The 19,381-nt window shown below is 36.7% G+C and overlaps 1 protein-coding gene across 1 annotated transcript in view; it reads right to left on the bottom strand.

Moving 5' to 3' along the window:
- Window positions 1–699: 699 nt before the first annotated feature.
- LOC132539412 (C-type lectin domain family 2 member B-like) overlaps window positions 700–19,381 on the bottom strand; it is a gene marked incomplete at its 5' end in the record, with an annotated part of 40,395 nt that continues 21,713 nt past the window's right edge. The window contains 4 exons of the mRNA XM_060194372.1: window positions 700–3,915; window positions 7,514–7,627; window positions 9,538–9,641; window positions 13,785–13,948. Coding sequence (XP_060050355.1) covers window positions 3,909–3,915; window positions 7,514–7,627; window positions 9,538–9,641; window positions 13,785–13,948 — 389 coding nt within the window. The remainder of the gene's footprint in view (window positions 3,916–7,513; window positions 7,628–9,537; window positions 9,642–13,784; window positions 13,949–19,381) is intronic.

Below are 19,381 nucleotides of genomic sequence, written 5' to 3' on the forward strand. Positions count from 1 at the left end.
TTGTTTTCCATTTTTTTCTAAATTTAGAAATGATATAAAATTTTTAAGATTATTGTAAATACAGGAATAATAGCTTAAATTTTTCTTAATTACCTAGAGAATCAGTTGACAAATAATATATTTCAAAACAAAATTTCATGTATTGTTGGATAATTTATATTATCATTGGATAATGTATCATTGTATGTATGTATGTGTATATATATATATATATATATATATATATCCTCCCCAAAAAGTTACCTGCTCAGTCACAACAAAATTATAAATACTAGTAAATTAACATTGATAAATAATACCATCTCATTCTCAAATTCCCTTCAAGATTTGCTAGTTGTCAGAAGAACCCTTTAGAGAAAAAAAATCCAGCTCAGAACCTTGCATTGGGTTTCTCTCACTTTAGTTACCTTTCAAAGCCATCGTTTACTGCTTTCTGGCATTCATTATACCTTGATATTTCTGAATATATCAGGCTCAGTATCCTGTAAGACACCTTTCAATTTGAGCTGCCTAGTTGCTTCTCATAGTGATATTTAAGTTGTTTCTCTTTGGCAGTAATAGCAAGAGCAATGCAATGAAACTTCATTCTTCTCTTTAATGAAACTTCAGCTGGTACACACTTTTCTTTGTTCTATTCTGGATACAGTACCTTTGTTCACATGATTAATACAAATATCTACCAGACTTCACAACTAAGTAATTAATTCTCATTCTAATTATTATTTATGGGGAGTGATCAAGATGGCATTAACATTTTCATCCACTGCACTAAATGTTACAGAATATATATCCCACCTTCTTTTTTTCTCTCTCTCTCTCTTTAAGACCATTTACATTTAAAAATTAGTTGATTTTTCCCCTGTCCCTAAGAGACTTAAGTCATTTAAATGTCTCTTGACATTTTTAACAACTCAGAAAAGTCCTTCTCAGGGACCTAGAAGCCCATCCGCATGAAAGATTGTGAGATTCCCAGTGTTCTTCAAGAGAAGAGAAACGCCTAACTGGTGTCTTGATTTAAGATGTAAAATTACCCCTATTAGGGAAAACTAAGGCAGTTGAGACAATTGGGTAAAGCCATTTAGCAAACACAGATGTAGTTAGTTTCCCCCCACATCCTATAGCCCTGCCCTTCCTCCAGGTCATGAACATGAGGAACCTTTGCTTCTTGCAGCTCCCCAGCATGATGACTACACTCCCTAAGTGACAATCACTATCCTGAGAGAATATCATCAATAGGGGAACACATTATTGTCAATTAGTAGAAACAATGACAAGACCATGGGATAAGAGGGGTACAGTTCTACACAATTCCCACCACCAGAACTCTGCATCCAATCTCCTCCCTTGATACCTCTTTACCTTTCTGGCAGCATGGACCCAGGATCATTATGGGGTGAAGAAGGTGGAAGGTCTAACTTTTGTAATTGCTTCTCCACTGAACATGGGTATTAGCAGGTTGATACATACTCTCATGTATCTTTCCCTAGTGGGGCAGGGCTCTGGAGAGATGGAGTCCCAGGGTACATTGGTGAGGTCATCTACCCAGGGAAGTCAGGTTGGCATCATAGTAGCATTTTCAGCTTGATTTCTGAAAAAGCATTGAGTTATAATATTCTACAGTCAAAGATCCCAAGATACAACAAAACCTTAACAGAAAAATTACAGTCCGCATTCATGATCAATTAAAATCGAAAGATCGGAAGAAAGTGGAAATATTAATCTGGATAGTCACAGATATCTGAAATATCTAAGATACATTCCAGCACACAGTGAAAAAAAAAAACCTCAAAAATTGACAATGGATATTAGAATCTGTTACCAAAAGATATATTACGAAAATAGTTTTTCTCTAGCTTCACCCTAACTCTTCCAAATAATGACAGTAAAAATCAATTCATTTGCAAACTAAACCTATTGAAAAACATTAATTTAACATTTCTACATTTATGTATATAGCATATATATTTTTACTGGATAGAGACAAAGAGAAATTGAGATGGGAGTGGGAGATAGAAAGGGAAAGATATAGACACCTGCAGCCCTGCTTCACCACTCATGAAGCTTTCCTCCTGCAGGTGGGGATATATGTAGCATATATTTTTAAATAATTATTGAATAACAAATTATTGAAGAATAAACTTGGCCTAAGAACAAAACAAACAGAGCTAACTATAAGTTTTCTTTGCTAGAATCTAGGTTGAGCACATATGATCATGAGCAGCATCTGATCTTACCATCAAATGTCGTTTGAACTGGAGGATTCATTCTTAACTTCTTGTGATTACCAAATTTTCTGAGATTCCTGGTCTTGCCAAAACCCTGTGGAGCCTTCTAAGTAAGGTGTCAGGCTACTTTCTTCTTTGTTGGCTTAATAAAATCAATTTTAATTCCCAAAGCAGATTGGTCTTTGACATTTCAGTCAAAGTCTTGGTGAAATCATGGTAGCTGCAGGTTAACTAGCTCAGAAAAAAGAAGCTATGATTTTTCCAACAAATTCAAAATGTGCTATTTTAAACAAAAGAAATATTTAAATTATATTTGCCCTCAATAGTCCATTTAGCACTATGCAAAAAATTTGACCTTTAATTAGTCATTTTAAAAGCTCATATTTCCCCATAAGGTCTGTAGTTTCTTAGTTGCAAGATAAACCTAGGTTTCTGCATTATTAATCCACTTTATTCCCCATGAATTTATCTGAAAATTAGAGACTTAGAGTAAGCAATAGCTTCTGTTGAGGACAACAAATGTTCAAGTGATAATTACAGATCTTACTATCATGCAATTGGCAAGAAAATTCACTTTTGGGTTTTGGATTTTGCTCAAATTCAAGATCAGAAGGGAACCAGAGTAGGATGCTAGCCTATATAAACCTCCCTAAGAGTCTTTATAAGATTTTAAGGGACTTAGTGATATTCAGTCAGAAACTGGAATCAGTGATGAGCTATTCCAAGAGAGATAGAAGAAAATGTATATTATTTTGGGATTATTCTCCCCATAGAAGATTTCATATTTAAGTAGCCCCCCCTTTACAAAAGAATGAAAAATACATCAAGCATCAATAGTCACTATGACAGGTAGGGAGCAGTTGGGGCACATCTCTAGACAAGATGTCCAGTGAGTACAAGGTTCTAGCCAGAGGACTCTACTGAACGTGGTAGAGTTTCTGTAAGTAGATCAGTAGGATAATTAAAAGCCCCACTAGTGTGGGCCAGGCGGTGGCACACCTGCTTGAGTGCACACACTACACTGAGCAAGGACCAGGGTTAAAGCCCCTAGCCCTCACCTGCAGGGGGAAAGCTTCAAGAGTGATAAAGCAGGGCTGCAAGTATCTCTCTGTCTCTCTCTCCATCTCCCCTTCCTTTCTCAATTTCACTCTTTCTCTACTCAATAATAAATAAATAAAAATGTTATTTTTAAAAAAGCCCTACCAGTGACTCTACTTGAACCCAAAGTCAGCCTTCTGCCTGTTGCCACAGAAAGTCTAGTCTCATACCTTTTGCAAGAGGGAAAGTCTGTTATTGCAGTCTGGAGCACAATGGAGAGCTTGGACCGAGCTCTTCTCTCCTTGTTTCCAGAAATATATATGTATAGAGAAATGAGGGCTGCTAAATTCTCTATTGTCTATTTTTTGCTAAAGAGGAGTTGGAGCTGGTGAGACAGTGCACCAGTCATATGCAAGACATACTTGAAGAACAGGGAAAGTCAGTTTAAGGTTAAACAAATGGGTGCTTGAGTTCAACAGTTCATCTGGTCTTTTAGAACATGAGGCATTGCTTGATCATTTCTTCATTGTAAGAGGTCCTGAGCTAAATTGTTTAGTGGCATTGTGCTTCAGGCCAGTGTCTTTTCTGTGGTAGTTCAGCAGTTTCTACTAGCAAAATTTCCAGGCAACATCAGGATATTGGCAGTTAATTTCTGCGAATTTTAAGAAGATGAGCAAAGATTATTCAATGCACATGACTCAGTTCCCCTATGTTCTCTTTTGTTTGAGGGCTAATTGCATTTTCCAGCAATATGGTTCCATAAAAGTAGAGGGAGAGTAGGAGAGCTTTTTCAAAGTTGTTATTAATACTCTTCTTCATCAGCTCTCTTTAAGGTTGCTTCAGTGACTCACAAATGATTAAAGATGCACATCTTACTCACCATATTCTTTAAAATGTTAAAAGCAATTAATTTGCCATTAATATTAAGTCTTTCATTCACAGTTTTAGAGCACAAAGGTAAGTTAACACATCTTCCACTCATATATTCATTATAATCTTTATTCACTATCTTTGACTTTCTAGGGACAATTTAAAGATTCTATGAATGTAGATGTCAGAATATTAAAATGTATGCCAAGATGCATCTATCTGGAATGAATATGATGTCACATCATGACTAACATGACTTTCATCAAGGAACGGAAAGTTTTTCACACTTGAAAATGTGTGTCATTTGCCTTATTAAAAGAGATGAAAGAGGTCAGATGAATGTACACCTAGTTGAGTGCACATGTTACCATGGGCCAAGTCTAGGGTTTGAGCCTCTGCTACCCACCTGCAGGGTGGGCACTTGACAAGCAATGAAGCAGGTATTCAGGTATCTCTCTCTCTCTCTCTCTCTCTCTATCTATCTATCTATCTATCTATCTATCTTTCTAAATTTCTCTCTGTCCTATCAAAAAATAAAATATAGAAAAGAAAGTAAAGGGGGAGAAAACACTAAAACATGAAAGGTGCAGGAAACTAAAGCATATAAGAAAAATTAGTGAGAGGTCCTAGTAAAACAAGCAAGCAAAAAAGATAGAAAAGAATATTAAATTCTTGGAAAGAACTGAAATTAATTAATTTAGATACTAAATCTTGGTTTGTTGATACAGATTTTTGTACAGCCATTTGGGGTTATGTTCATCTCCCCCCCCCCTCTCAGCAGAAATCATATCATTCTCTAATTTTCCTTGCAAAGATGTTCTAATTTGAACTCCCAATTTGATAGTAAAGCTTTAACATTCTTGTTATTGGAGTATGAGACATAATGAGATAAAAGAACATTTTGTCATCATTATTTAAATATTCTTTCTGTCTTTGTCTATTTCTACATGAAAGAAAATTGGCTGAGAGTGCTGAAGATGGGTAAAGATAACAGCAACAACAAAGAAGAAAAAGATTCATTATCTCGTCCTATAAAGCAAGCGACCTCTTAACAAATAGGGGAAAAAAATCAATGGACCTTGCCTTATAAAAGGCATATAAACACTAGATAACTTATCTTTCTTTTCTACTGGGGTTACATTAGGGTTGGGTGCCTATGTGACTCCAGCATTTCCAACAGCCTCTTTACCACCAAAGTGACCACTAAAGTAAAGGACTCTGGTAGAGCAAGGAGATTTCAGGCCTTGATGCATGATAGTGGAGGGGGAAATAGATCAGACTGTGGGTGAGAATGTTTTGCAGAAAACTGAGGAATTTTACATATTTACTTACAGTTGTATCTACTGTAAACTAATAATCCCCCACAATAAAGAGAGGGGGGGCATAAAAGAGACACAGGACACTGGCAGTAATGCTTCACCATTCATGAAACACTTCCTATCTGTAATTGGGGATGAGGGATTTAAACTCAGGTCCTTGTGCATCATGATGTGTGCACTCTACCAAGTACATCTCCAACTGCTTCCTAGATAAAACACTCTTAATGCTGAAATGTTATATAATTTTTCTGTGAAATGTGAAGCAGGTGAAAAGAAAAGTTTCACCATCGATCATGTTCTGGGGGTGCTCTTACATATTTTAATTAGATAAGAAGTACCAGTTATAAGAAAAGATAAAATAAAACTGTGATTAGTTGATTTTGTGTATTGAAGTATTTAAGATAATCCTCGGGCCAGGTGGTGGTTCACTTGTTTAAGCACTCAAATTACAGTGCTCAAGGACCCAGGTTCAAGCCTCTGGTCCCCACCTGCAGGGGGAAAGCTTCATGAGTGGTGAAGCAGGGCTTCAGGTACCTCTCTCTCTTTTCCCTTATCTATCTCCTTCTTCCCATTCAATAATTTAATACATGAATTATTAGAAATTATTAGCTTTCAAAATGGATAATAAAGAATATACCTTTCTATGTAGAAAAAGCTACTTAAAATATAATGATTTATATAATTGCAGTAATAATAAAAATATCAGCTGCATCAACTAGAAATAAACACTATGTAAAAAATACAGAAAAGTGTAGGTTATTATACAGTACAAAGTTAATATCAAACTGGCAAGAAAGCTCACTCGGAGATTCTGCTTGTTTTGTCACAGGCAAAACTCAAGCTTGAGCCCAGTCAGTAGCACTGAGGGAAGCTTTATAACTGTGGTGTCTCTCTCTGCCTCTCTATATATCTGTCTCTGTCTGAAAAACTTAGCATGAATTGGTGAAGCAACAATGATGACCTAAAAAATAATAATGGGAATATAAAATACAAATTATAAATAAGAAAATAATATTCAAATAAGCATTCCCCCAAATTGACTGTATATTTTGTAAAATGACATGATTCTTCAAAAATTCAACAGTAAAACAAAGATATAGGTTGTTTCTTTAAAGTATAGACATGAACTGAAGAGGGAACCAGGTGATGGCACACCCAATTAATATCACCATAATAAAAGACCTGCCTTTGAGCTCTTGTTCCATACCTTGTGGGGGGAAGCTTCACAAGTGATTGTAGGAGACCAGGTCATGCTGACCAAGGGAGAGAAACAGTGGAAAACCACTCAGTATTGTGAGGGAAACCTCAGAGTAGGACTTGCTGAAAGACCATCATGAGCCATGCCTGACTGTCTCCCATATTGGATTAGAGTCTGACGTCAACTGAAAAGACAAGTATTCCCCACTTCCAGATTCATGTAAAAGTGGGCCAAAAATTTCCATATAAAAATACTCCAGTAAATGTGCACTGGGTTCCACTTCCCGAATAGTTTCAAGGTTCATTGCCTAAGGGTCTCATTCCCTTCCCCTTATTCGGATGCTGCAGAGCAGTACTCTACAAGTGGTGAAGCAGGTCTGCAGGTGTCTATCTTTCTCTTTCCCATTCCAGCCCCCTCACCCCTCTTAATTTCTTTCTCGTATCTAAAAAAAGAAAAATAAAAAGAAAGAAGAGAAAAAATAGAAGCTTTCAATGGAGGGATTGGGACAGTAAGCTCTAGTGGTGGAAACTGTGTAGACTTCTACCCCTCTTATCCTATGGTCTTGTCAATGTTTTCATTTTATAAATAAATAAAAATTAACATAAAAATAGAGTAGAGGAATAAGACCACTAGGAGTGGTGGATTTGTAGTGCCAGCATAGAGCCCCAGCAGTAAACCTGGTGTTAACAAAATTAATAAATAAATAATTGGAATAAAATAACTTCAGCAATTGTTAGTGTGTACTACCGGGTTATATTATAAACACAGTGAAATGGTAAACATCAATTTCTACAGGGGGAAACTGAAAAGGTGACAGATATTAAAACCAACTTAACAATAAGTCAAATATCAGAAATACTTACATAGTAAGTGTTTTCCTACAAATCCATCTTCTATCTGTGTAGCATCTGGCTATTGCCACACAATCAACATCATCTGTGAGGTAGGTACATTCTTCCGTCCCACTCACATTAACCCTAAGATAGAGGGGTTAAATACTATAGATTAGACAGTGTTGTGATTTCTTCCTTGCCCAACTGTCTCTAGTATACACCCACATTCCTGAAAAACTGCGCTATGACACATTCTTCTCTTGCTAGTGTTAAGATATCTGTGTCAGAGGCTAGGCAGTGGTGCACCTGGTTAAGTGCATGCACTATAGTGTATAAGGGCCCAGGTTCAAGACCCCACCCCTATCTGCAAGGGGGAAGTTTCATAATTGGTGAAGCAGTACTGCAGGTGCCTCTCTGTCTCTCTTCCTCTCAACCTGCCCTCCCCTCTCAATTTCTCTTTGTCTCTGGCCAATAATAAATAAATAAGAAACATATAAAAAAAGGTATCTGTATCAAATTAAGTCATATAAATTCTCTTCCAAGGACATGGATTATTAAATTTTAAACTGATCTTGAATTGGTTACATGTTATTAGTGGCACTACCAGTTCAGTTAAGTTAATACTTGTTGACCAGAAGCAATTGTGTGTTCTCTCTATCCCCTCCACCCTACAGCCCTTCTAGGAATACTTAGCAAATTTTGGTTTCACAACTAAAAGAGGAGGAAAGGAATTTCTAGTTTCTGAGGTAGAGAGACCAGGAATGCTGTGTCCTTAAATCACAACAAAGAATATTCAACCCAAAATGTCATTATTATTGCTATTTAGTAATTCAAATTCAACTGATTGACTGTAAAATGGTAGTTACACTGACACTGTGTTCAGTGAACTTGGGCCTTCAGATCCAGTTTTCTACATTATAAAATCAAAATTATGCAACACAGAAAGAATTGTGATACCATTACAAATATCAGATCAAAATGAGCAACAACAAATAATAACTTGAACTATAAAGCACTTCTGCAAAAGGGTAGCATGAAGCTGAGGAATGAAAATTATAGGTTATGTGAAATCAGGTTAAAATTGGACAGAAGTTTAATTTTTCAAAAAAAAATACCAGGTCTTTATTTTCAAAATAACTAATAATATTTTTACCCTAATATCTTTATTTCTGATCTTGAAATCCTATATATCTAACTTATTCCATGACTAATCTCAATACATGAGATAACTCATCCGTCTTCCACTCTAACATGCACACAAATCTTGGGGTTTAGAAAAAATGTAGTTAAGGGGCTGGGTGGTGACACACCTGGTTGAGTGCACATGTTACAATGCTCAAGGACCAAGGTTCAAGTCCCCGGTTCTCACTTGCAGTGGGAAAGCTTTAAGAGTGGTGAATCAGTGTTGCATCTCTTTCTCTTTTTTTTTTTTTTTTTTTTTCTCCAATGTCTTTGCAGGGCTGGGTGCCTGCACTCAGAATCCACTGCTCCTGGAGGTCACCTTTTTTCTATTGTTGTTATTGGATAGCACAGAGAGAAATTGAGAATGGAGAGGAAGACAGAGGGGGAGGGAAAGATAGACACCTGCAGACCTGCTTCACTGCTTGGGAGGCGAGCCCCTGCAGGTGGGGGAGCCAGGCTGGAACCACCTTGCACTAGCCCTTGTGCTTCGCACTATGTGCGCTTAACCTGATCCGCTACCACTCAGCCCCCTGTCTTTCTCCTTCTCATCCCCTACCCTCTTGATTTTTGGCTGGCTCTATCCAATAAATAATAATAATAGAATAGGAAAGCTATCAGGGGAGGAGCTGGGATACGGAGTTCTGGTGGTGGGACTTGTTTGGAGTTGTACCCCTCTTATCCTATGGTTTTTGTCAGTGTTTCCTTTTTATAAATAAAAGTTAAAAAAAAAAAAAGAAAAAAGAAAAAGAATAAAATATTTTTAAAAGGAAACTTCCATACTGTTTTAAAAAATAGAAAAATGTAGTTAATACACAGGATCTAGAGAAATTTGCACTATTTAAATTTAAATAATCCCATTAAAAAAAACTCACCTACTGTGAAACGTAGTTTTATTTATGGGACATCTTGCTGAAAAATTTGTCGTTCCCAGCCTAATCCAGTGATCATAACTGCCTTTGTGTCGCTTAAGAAAATTCTTTAGAGACAAAACAAATTTCATAATTTTACTTTGCCTATTTTTGTTCCTTTGCTTTGCAGACTGTGTCAAGAGCCAGGAGAGAAATATTCAGCTACTAACTTCATCAAAAATATCTATGAAGTTTAGTTTTTTACTCTTTTACATTCAATTTGCTTAACATTGAAACAAAGATATGAACTTTGATTTTCTTTAAAAAATATTTGTATTTCAAATTGATATATATTCATTCTTAAAATCTATTCCTCCAGGTTTTACAAAGTATAAATTTCTGGAATGTTAACATTTGCAACTGAGCCTTCTAATAATGCTATATTAACTATGCCCACTTTGCAGTAAATATCAACATAGTAATTCCAAGTTGTGTTACTCATTTTTGCTTCCAAAGTTATTTCATACATCTTTCCTTGTGTGCACATTTGCACACACATTCCCCAACATGTTCATTTCCTTTATAATGTAATATTACATTTTATTTCCAAAATTTTATTTTAAAACACATTTTATTAATTTATTTTAATGAAGGGAGGATTCAGACAGAGACCGCCATGACTTTCAGTGGTGCTGGGGATTGAACTTGAGATCTCAGAGCTTCTGGTGTGGAAGTCTTTTACATAACCATTACTTTGTTTCTCCAGCCCCGTCTCCCATTTCATTTCTACAGGTATCAGTTAGGAACAAAACTACTTTTCCTCGCAGTAATCCTCTATTAAGTCAATTTTATGACACCTTACAGCACTTTATTTACAATGAAGGTATATGAATATATACTATACAGAATCTATATATTATACATATTATATACATATCACGACATGTCAAAAGCACAGTCTTACTGCAAGGCTGGAAATCATAAAGTTAACATTATGTTTCAATTTCATGGTAAATATATGAGAATAATGAAATTATATCACATGGTCTAGTTTATCTAAGACAGTGAACACATTATAATGCACAAGAACTTGGGTTCAAGCCTCCAACCACGACTTTCACAGGGGAGCTTCATACATGATGAAGCAATGCTGCAAGTGTCTCTCTCTCTCCCTCTCTATCTCCTCTTCCTCTCTCAGTTCTCTGTTCTCTCAAATAAAGTACATAAAATAAATCACTCTTTAAAATCATCTATGCATCAATTTTACTGGTATTTTAGAAATGTTAATATAATATGAATCTTCCCAGATTATATAGTACACTATTAAAATCATCAAAATATAACAAGATAATATATGATAAGCTTTATTTTATAATAATTCAGCCTATCTAATCGTGATTATGTGATTTGTTTAAAAATATTTTCTTAAACTTAAGACTGATCACTTTTTATACCTCTATTATATCCCAAGATATTCAAGGACTGTTTTCAGTGATTGCTAATAGGATTCTTTTTTTTATTTCTTTATTGGGGAATTGTTTTACATTCAACAGTAAATACAATAGTTTGTACATGCATAACATTTCCCAGTTTTCCATATAACAATACAACCCCCACTAGGGCCTCTATCATCCTTCTTGGATCTGTATTCTCCCCATCCACCCACCCCAGAGTCTTTTACTTTGGTGCAATACACCAATTACAGTTCTGGTTCTACTTGTTTTCTCTTCTGATCTTGTTTTTCAAGTTCTGCCTGAGAGTGAGATCATCCCATATTCATACTTCTGTTTCTGACTTATTACACTTAACATCAATTTTTCAAGGTCCATCCAAGATCGGCTGAAAACGGTGAAGTCACCATTTTTTATAGCTGAGTAGCATTCCATTGTATATATAGACCACCACTTGCTCAGCCACTCATCTGTTGTTGGACACCTGAGTTGCTTCCAGGTTTTGGCTATTATAAATTATGCCGCCAAGAACATATGTGTACACAGATCTTTTTCAATGAGTGTGTTGGGTTCCTTAGGATATATCCCCAGGAGAGGACTTGCAGGATCATAGGGTAGGTCCATTTCTCGCCTTCTGAGTGTTCTCCAGACTGTTCTCCACAGAGGTTGAAACCATTGACACTGGCAGTGCAGGAGGGTTCCTTTGACCTCATAACCTCTCCAGCATTTGCTGCTGTTACCTTTTCTGATGTATGACATTCTCACAGGAGTGAACTGGTATCTCTTTGTTGTCTTTATTTGCATTTCTCTGACAGAGACTTGGAGCATTTTTTCATGTGTTTCTGGGCCTTTTGGATCTCTTCTGTGGTGAATATTCTGTCCTCGTCCTCTCCCCATTTTTGGATGGGGTTGTTTTCTTGTTGTTGAGATTTGCAAATTCTTTATATATTGTGGTTATTAGCCTCTTGTCTGATGTATGGCATGTAAAGATCTTCTCCCATTCTGTGAGGGGTCTCTTAGTTTGGGTAGTAGTTTCTTTAGCTCTACAGAAGCTTCTTAATCTTATGTAGTCCCATAGGTTTATGCTTGTGTTTTGATAACTGTTTCAATTTCATTAGCTGTGATGGGCCTGTTCATGTTATCTGCTTCCTCTTTACTAGGATTCTCATAAATGAAAACTTTAAGCATTTTTTGCTTTGTTACTACTTTTAACACCCAAGATTGCTATTGATAGCCAGTATTATTTCCATCCTACTGCTAATTTAGCTTTTTTTTTTCTTTTCCCAAGGGGAAAATGTAAAGGATACTTAAAATATTTATAAGGATATTTATTTCAGAAGTCTTGACATTTTTATGAAGGAAATTATTGACCATACAACTCCTTTTTGTTACACTGAGTATGCACCTTTCTTATTTGTTGTGAAAGTTCATATTTCATCTTTCACATTTTGTTAATATTTTTGTACCTTTTATTGATTCTAAAATAATTTAGTATTCTTGTAGTAATCTCAGAATTGTCCTAGCCTGGTTCATATCCATTTAAATTTAAACCAATCTTCAAGCAAATTTCACACATCACTGTTCATCACAGAAGAAAATTACTTTAATACTGTTTACAGTTGTGCTATTATGCTTTACATTCTGAACATTATTTTTAACAAGAGCACTGCTCAGCTCTGCTTATGGTGGTATTAAGGACTGAAACCTCTGAGCTTCAATAACCAAAATATAAAAAGAGCTCGCCAAACTCAACAACAAGAAATGACCCATCCAAAAATGGGGAGAAGATATGAATAGAATATTCACCACAGAAGAGATCCAAAAGGCCAAGAACCATATGAAAAAATGCTCCAAGTCTTTGATTGTCAGAGAAATGCAAATAAAGACAACAATGAGATACCACATCACTCCTCCTGTGAGAATGTCATACACCAGAAAAAGTACCAGCAACAAATGCTAGAGAGGTTGTGGGGACAAAGGAACCCTCCTGCACTGCTGGTGGGAATGTCAATTGTTCCAGCCTCTGTGGAAGAACATTCTGGAGAACTCTCAGAAGGCTAGAAATGGACTTATCCTATGATCCTGTAATTCCTCTTCTGGGTGTATATCCTAAGGAATCCAACATACCCATCCAAAAAGATCTGTGCACATATATGTTCTTAGCAGCACAATTTGTAATAGCTCAAAACCTAGAAGCAACCCAGGTGTCAAACAGATGAGTGGCTGAGCAAGTTGTTGTCTTTATATGTAATGGAATACTACTCAGCTATTTAAAATGGTGATTTCACCTTTCTTCACTACATCTTGGATGGACCTTGAAGGAATCAAGTGAGATAAGTCAGAAAGAGGAGTATGAGATAATCACACTCATAGGCAAAAGTTGAAAAACAAGATCAGAAGGGAAAACACTAAGCAGCACTTGGACTAGAGTTGGTGTATTGCACCCAAATAAAAAAGACTCTGGGGTGGGGTGGGAGGATCAGGTCCTGGAACATGATGGCAGAGGAGGACCTAGTGGGGGTTGTATTGTTATGTGTAAAACTGGGAAATGTTATGCATGTACAAACTATTGTATTTTACTGTTGACTATAAACCATCAATCCCCCAATAAAGAAATTAAAAAATTAAACCTCTGAGCCTTAGGCCATGTGACTATAATACAAATAAAAAAAATAAAAAGACCCTGTGTATCATATAACATGCTTTGAACATCTCTAATAGTCCAATGAGTCACATGAGAAAAGTTTAAAAAATAACAGTATTTGAATATTTGCAGTGCTACTATTTAATATAATAAAAAATGCAAATCAAATTATTTACCATTTCTTGGTCAGTGTCAATCGTTGTTAAGTCAGCTTGTTGGGTAAGACAATCAGATATGCTTGCATTCCAACTGCTCTCATTTTCAGAGAAAAGGTAGCATTTATTTTGGAAACTAATCCAATTATCTGGGCAAGTATAGCAGGTAATTTTTCTAAAGTGACCTAAAAAAACATAAAATAACATACCATTGTATTTTGAGATAATTGAGGAAAGATAAGTTTGTAATGTAAGAGTTTATTAAATTGTTAGTGAGCAACTGTGGTATGCAAACACTGATGTTCAATGATGCACACCTGAAACACAAAATGTTATACTTTGGTGCTACATCAATAAGACAAATAAGTCATCTACTAAAAAACAATCAAAATACCTATGACAATAAAAAATTACAATCGTCATCCAAAGACTAAATCTATCTATTGGTGTAGGGACAAGTACATTAGCATGAAATGTTGTGACAGTCTTATTTAGTTATCCATGAGAAATTTAGTTTAGTTACCCATGAGAAATTGTTTTGCTTCCCTCTTTAAAGACTTAGTAAAAAAACATCTATAACTTAAGAGATATTAATATGAATTAATTTAATTTGTGCAGGTAACATTATTTATCCAAACAAAAAATTACTTAAATTTTAACATGAAATATACTCAATCAAAGATCTTCAATCTGTAGCAGGATGCCACCTATTAGAGAATAAAATAGCCTATTTTTAAAATAATAAAAACAATTTAAAAATCAAAATAACTAAACTAATATTTTCTGACACCGAAAATTACATAATTACCAAATTGTGTGTTAAACTATTTTATTTTTAAAATATTTTATTTATTTATTTATTTATTATTGGATAGAGACAGAGAGAAACTCAGAGGGCTAGGGGAGACAGGGAAAGAGACAGAGAGACAACTGCAGCCCTGTTTCACCACTCATGAAGCTTTCCCCCTGCAGGTGGGGACCAGAGGCTTGACCCCGGGTCCTTGTATACTGTAATGTGTGCACCTAACAGGACGCACTGCTGCCTGGCCTTGTTCAACTTTATTTCTTTATCAATTCCTTATATATGTTCTGATGTTGTTTTACACAACATATATAGAGCCAGTATTTGTTAACAGAGATTATCAATATAATCTAACAAAACCTACCTCATTTGTTACATGATTTTGAACATGAACATAGCTTTTCTAACACCTTTATTTAATAAGTTGTAGATTTTAACTTCATTTTGTGACATGGGAGAATTATACAAACACATGTGGAATAAAATTAAGTTGTTATTTCTTTTTTACCAGAACACTGTTCAACTCTCGCTTATGGTGGTGTGGATGATTGAACTTGGGACCTCTGAATTTAAGGCATCAGAATCTGTTTGCATAACTGTTTTGCTATTTCCCCCACTGTGGGACTATGTATAAACTTGGTAGAGCTTAGGGAAAACTCCCCCCACCCCTGGATGGAGGTCTGGGAAAGACACCCCCTTGTTAGCCTCTCTCACAAGAGATGAACAAAGGGGAAAAATGTCTCTCAGACTCAGTTTCCCCTTATCAGACTCTCAAGCCCACAGAGATCTCACTGTTTCTCCCCGCTAACTGCAGGCCACATGGCTGCCTGCTTTAAGGTTCACTTATTCAAAGTTCACCTCACCTTCTGATCACAATGGAGAACACACCTCATCACACACTCCTAACAGTGCCCTTTGATGGCCTTAATTTGCATCAAACCTTCTTATCTTCTCTCTATCTCACCTTAACTGGTTTAACCCCTATTCTCCTCTCAAACACCTTTGGGTAATTAAATGCCTGCATCAGTGACTAATTATCTTGACCTTAATGTATCTGCATTAATTCTTGTCATACCAGTCCCCTACCATAGGGGCAAGCTGACCTTTTATAAACCTGTAATTTCTGACGTATTTGAAAAATGTTCTTTGTCTGCATCCCTATATACAACCAAGCCCACCCCCAAATAAACAAGAGTGTTCCAATTCTCCCTGGTGTCTCTTGCCTATATGTTGAGTCCCTTGAACTAGCGAAGGAGAACCGGTAGTTTACCTTCCTTGCTGAGAGTCACCCCGTGTGAGCCTCAGCACCCCACATAACAATATTTTAAGTAGAAAGACTGTAGTGTCACTAAAGTGACAGAATTCAAAGTAGTAAGTGCTAATGGGATGATAATCATAATGTGATAATATCAGGTGAATAAATTTATCTTAATCATTGTTGCCACTCCCAATACCTCACATAGGGAATGCTATTCTTGATAATTCATTCAGTGACATACACTCAGTGTATCATGAATAATGGGAAGGAAGAAGGATAATGAGGAAAAAACAATGATTAAGAAATAAAAGATGGGGAGTCGGGTGGTAGTGCAGCGGGTTAAGCGCACATGGCGCAAAGTGCAAGGACCTGCCTAAGGAACCCAGTTCGAGCCCCCAGCTCCCACCTGCAGGGGAGTCACTTCACAGGCAGTAAAGCAGGTCTGCCAGTGTCTATCTTTCTCTCTTCCTTATTCATTCTCCCCTCCTTCCATATTCATTCCTGTTTCTACCCAATAATTAAATATTTTGCAAAGATCATGAAGGAAAATAATCACAATAGGAAGTCATGATTGAAAGTAAAAAGTGAAGAAATAAAGGATGCATTTTACTTACATATGAGAAATAGCACAAAAAACAGAATTAAAAAAATACTTAGTACTCCACAACACCATTTGTTAGGCAGCCATTGACAACGACAAATTTCTGAAAAATTAAGATATATTTGTGATTATATTATAGATTAGTGCACAGGCAAACAAAAAACACATTTGTATTTGTAACTGTACTTAACAAATAACTTTAGGCCATTTACACTGATATGTCCTACAAGGCTGATGGAACACAAACTTTTTCTGTTTGTCATATGCCCCAAAGTCCGTTGCTATCCACTAGTTGACATTTCTTGACATTCTTATACCCATTCCAAGTGTTAGCATGGACTACACAATCATAGTGTAGAGATCAAATAGATGTGGTCCCTTTGAGTAGAATTCCCTCAGGCCTACCTAGTGCCATACTCTGCCTTCAGCATCTTCTTTGGTGAAATGTTAGCACACCCTAGTAATCCTTGAATGTTTCTAAGAAAATCTAACTAATGGAAGCTATTTCAAAGATAGACATAAGACTTGAAAAGTCACAGATTTAAAAGGCCAAAAGATTGGAGATTAACACTTTTGCCATGAGCTGGCAATATCTGAGAGGTTAGAGCTGGTGTTTTGTCACGCAGGAGGTCTAGACTTGAGATGGGATATACCATAGCAGTGGGGGGCTGCTGGGTGCATGCCAGTGCGGTGGTACCTGCCCTTTTCTTTCTCCCTGACAATAAAAGGTAATATTCAGTCTATAGTGTAGTATATCCTACTTAAAAGAATAAACAGTTGAATTCAATGACCAAAACAGAAATTTGTGTTCAGTGAAATTATAAATTCTCAGTTCATTTGTGTCCAAGTAAACCAGTTGCCATAACATGAAGTTATGAGCCATAACCATTGAATTTTTTTTAGTCTCTTTTTTTAATATTTATTTTTATTTATTTTTTCCCTTTTGTTGCCCTTGTTGTTTTATTGTTGTAGTTATTATTATTGTTGTTGTTGTTGGATAGGACAGAGAGAAATGGAGAGAGGGAGGGGAAGACAGAGAAGAGGAGAGAAAGATAAACACCTGCAAGACCTGCTTCACCGCCTGTGAAGCGACTCCCCTGCAGGTGGGGAGCCGGGGTTTGAACCGGGATCCTTATGCCGGTCTTTGTGCTTTGCGCCATCTGCGCTTAGCCCGCTGTACTAAAGCCCGACTCCCTGAATTTTTTTTTAAACAGAGTTATCACTGGAGCTCAGTGCATATATAACTCCAATACAGTGACCATATTTTGACAGGTGAGAGACAGAAAGAGATAGAAAGAAAGAAAGAAAGAAAGAAAGAAAGAAAGAAAGAAAGAAAGGGAGGAAGAAAGAAAGAATGATAGATGGTAGATATTTCCAGCACGTTCCCACTGTTTGTGAAGCTTCCTCTTTGTAGGTGATGTCAGGGGCTTAAATTTTGGACCTTAAGGATGGTTAACATGTTTCTCAACCAGGTAAGCCACCACATGCCTGCCCTAAACCGCCATCACTGGATCACATAAAAACATAAGAAGTTGTTAGGATCATGGAAGAGAATAGCTCCCAAATATGGGGAAAGTATATAAATACTGTTAACTGTAAACCTCATTGATTTGATCTGTGGCCCATAGTCAGCACAGGAGCCTATGTAACCTCTGCATCCCTGTAGGTCTGAGCTGGCATTCTGTGGTCACAGCTACATACCAGGCTGCACTAATTTCAGGACCCATCTTCCTCGGGTGATAGGTAAAGTACGTTATCCAATCTTCCTTTGGAGAATGGAACATTCCCTATCACTGTTGATCCACATTGAGGACCAGGTCTGATAGGGGCCAATAGAGGGGTTCATTATGTTGTTTCTGATGAAGATTATTAGTGACAGTGGTGAGAGGAATCTGTTAGAGGTCTAGGCCTATCACGTCTGTATAGGAATCCCAGGCCTCCCTGATGATAGCCCAGGTGATAGGGTGGCCTGGTAGTGACTAAAGAGTCACCATTAAAGTATGCCAGTCTCTTGCCCTTTTTCAGCTTTTTTAGTCCTTACTTTGTCTGACAAGGTTAGCTTTGGAGTGATTGAGGAATGTGTAATAGGAGGTAGGTGAGGAGGGTATCTATGTCTAAGTAGAAACTGTTTCATTAGGTACTTTAAGGTGTCTTTTTAGGTCTTTCTACTTGCTTGCTACATTTATTGACTCACTTGTAAACTAATGTGCACTTTTGCATTAAGGTATATGTTTTCCCCTAACTTATGGATACATGTACACATGTGCTATCTCATGGGCCCTGGTCTGTATTTAGGTTTTGAGGTTTGTTAAGAAGTGTACCACCTGAAATGGAATTAAGGAGTCCTATGAGCTAGAAAAGGTCTCACCAGAGTAATGAAACTGTAGAGCTGACATACCAAGCCTGCCGTCTCTGGATGCAGTCCGCGGTGGTACTGGTTGCATTGGGTGGGTTGGTATCAACAGATGCACTATCAGTTAGTATGAACTAGGAGAAGCATGCAGGAAAGTGAAGCACACCCTAGAGGTTTTAGAAATTGGAGAAATATGGGCTTTATAGAGAAAAATGGAAGGTTCCTGCTATCCTAGGGTTTAAGAAGGCAATAGATAGTTATTGCTATAACCAAATCATTTGGCAATTGGGTTAACTTTGAGAATTCTACTGTTAGTATTTGCTGTAGCATATAAGACATCACCATAATTTATGTCCTTTTATGCTATTTACATATAGCTATATCTTATAAAAACACCACCAGTTGATTCTGTTCTTCCTGGCCTAAGCTTTTAGAAGATATAATATTTCAAAAATAAGTCATTTTTAGAATGTATTTCTAGTCCTTTTTCCAGCTACAAGATCATCTCCCCAGACAATAACTTAGGTCACCTGCATGTTAGATGTCAAGCTCAGACAAAAACTAGTAAGCCCCTAAAATAGACCTACTAGCTTTTTCCAAAGCG

This window comes from Erinaceus europaeus, chromosome 7 (assembly GCF_950295315.1).
Source record: "Erinaceus europaeus chromosome 7, mEriEur2.1, whole genome shotgun sequence".
In the NCBI taxonomy this organism is placed as follows: Eukaryota; Metazoa; Chordata; class Mammalia; order Eulipotyphla; family Erinaceidae; genus Erinaceus; species Erinaceus europaeus.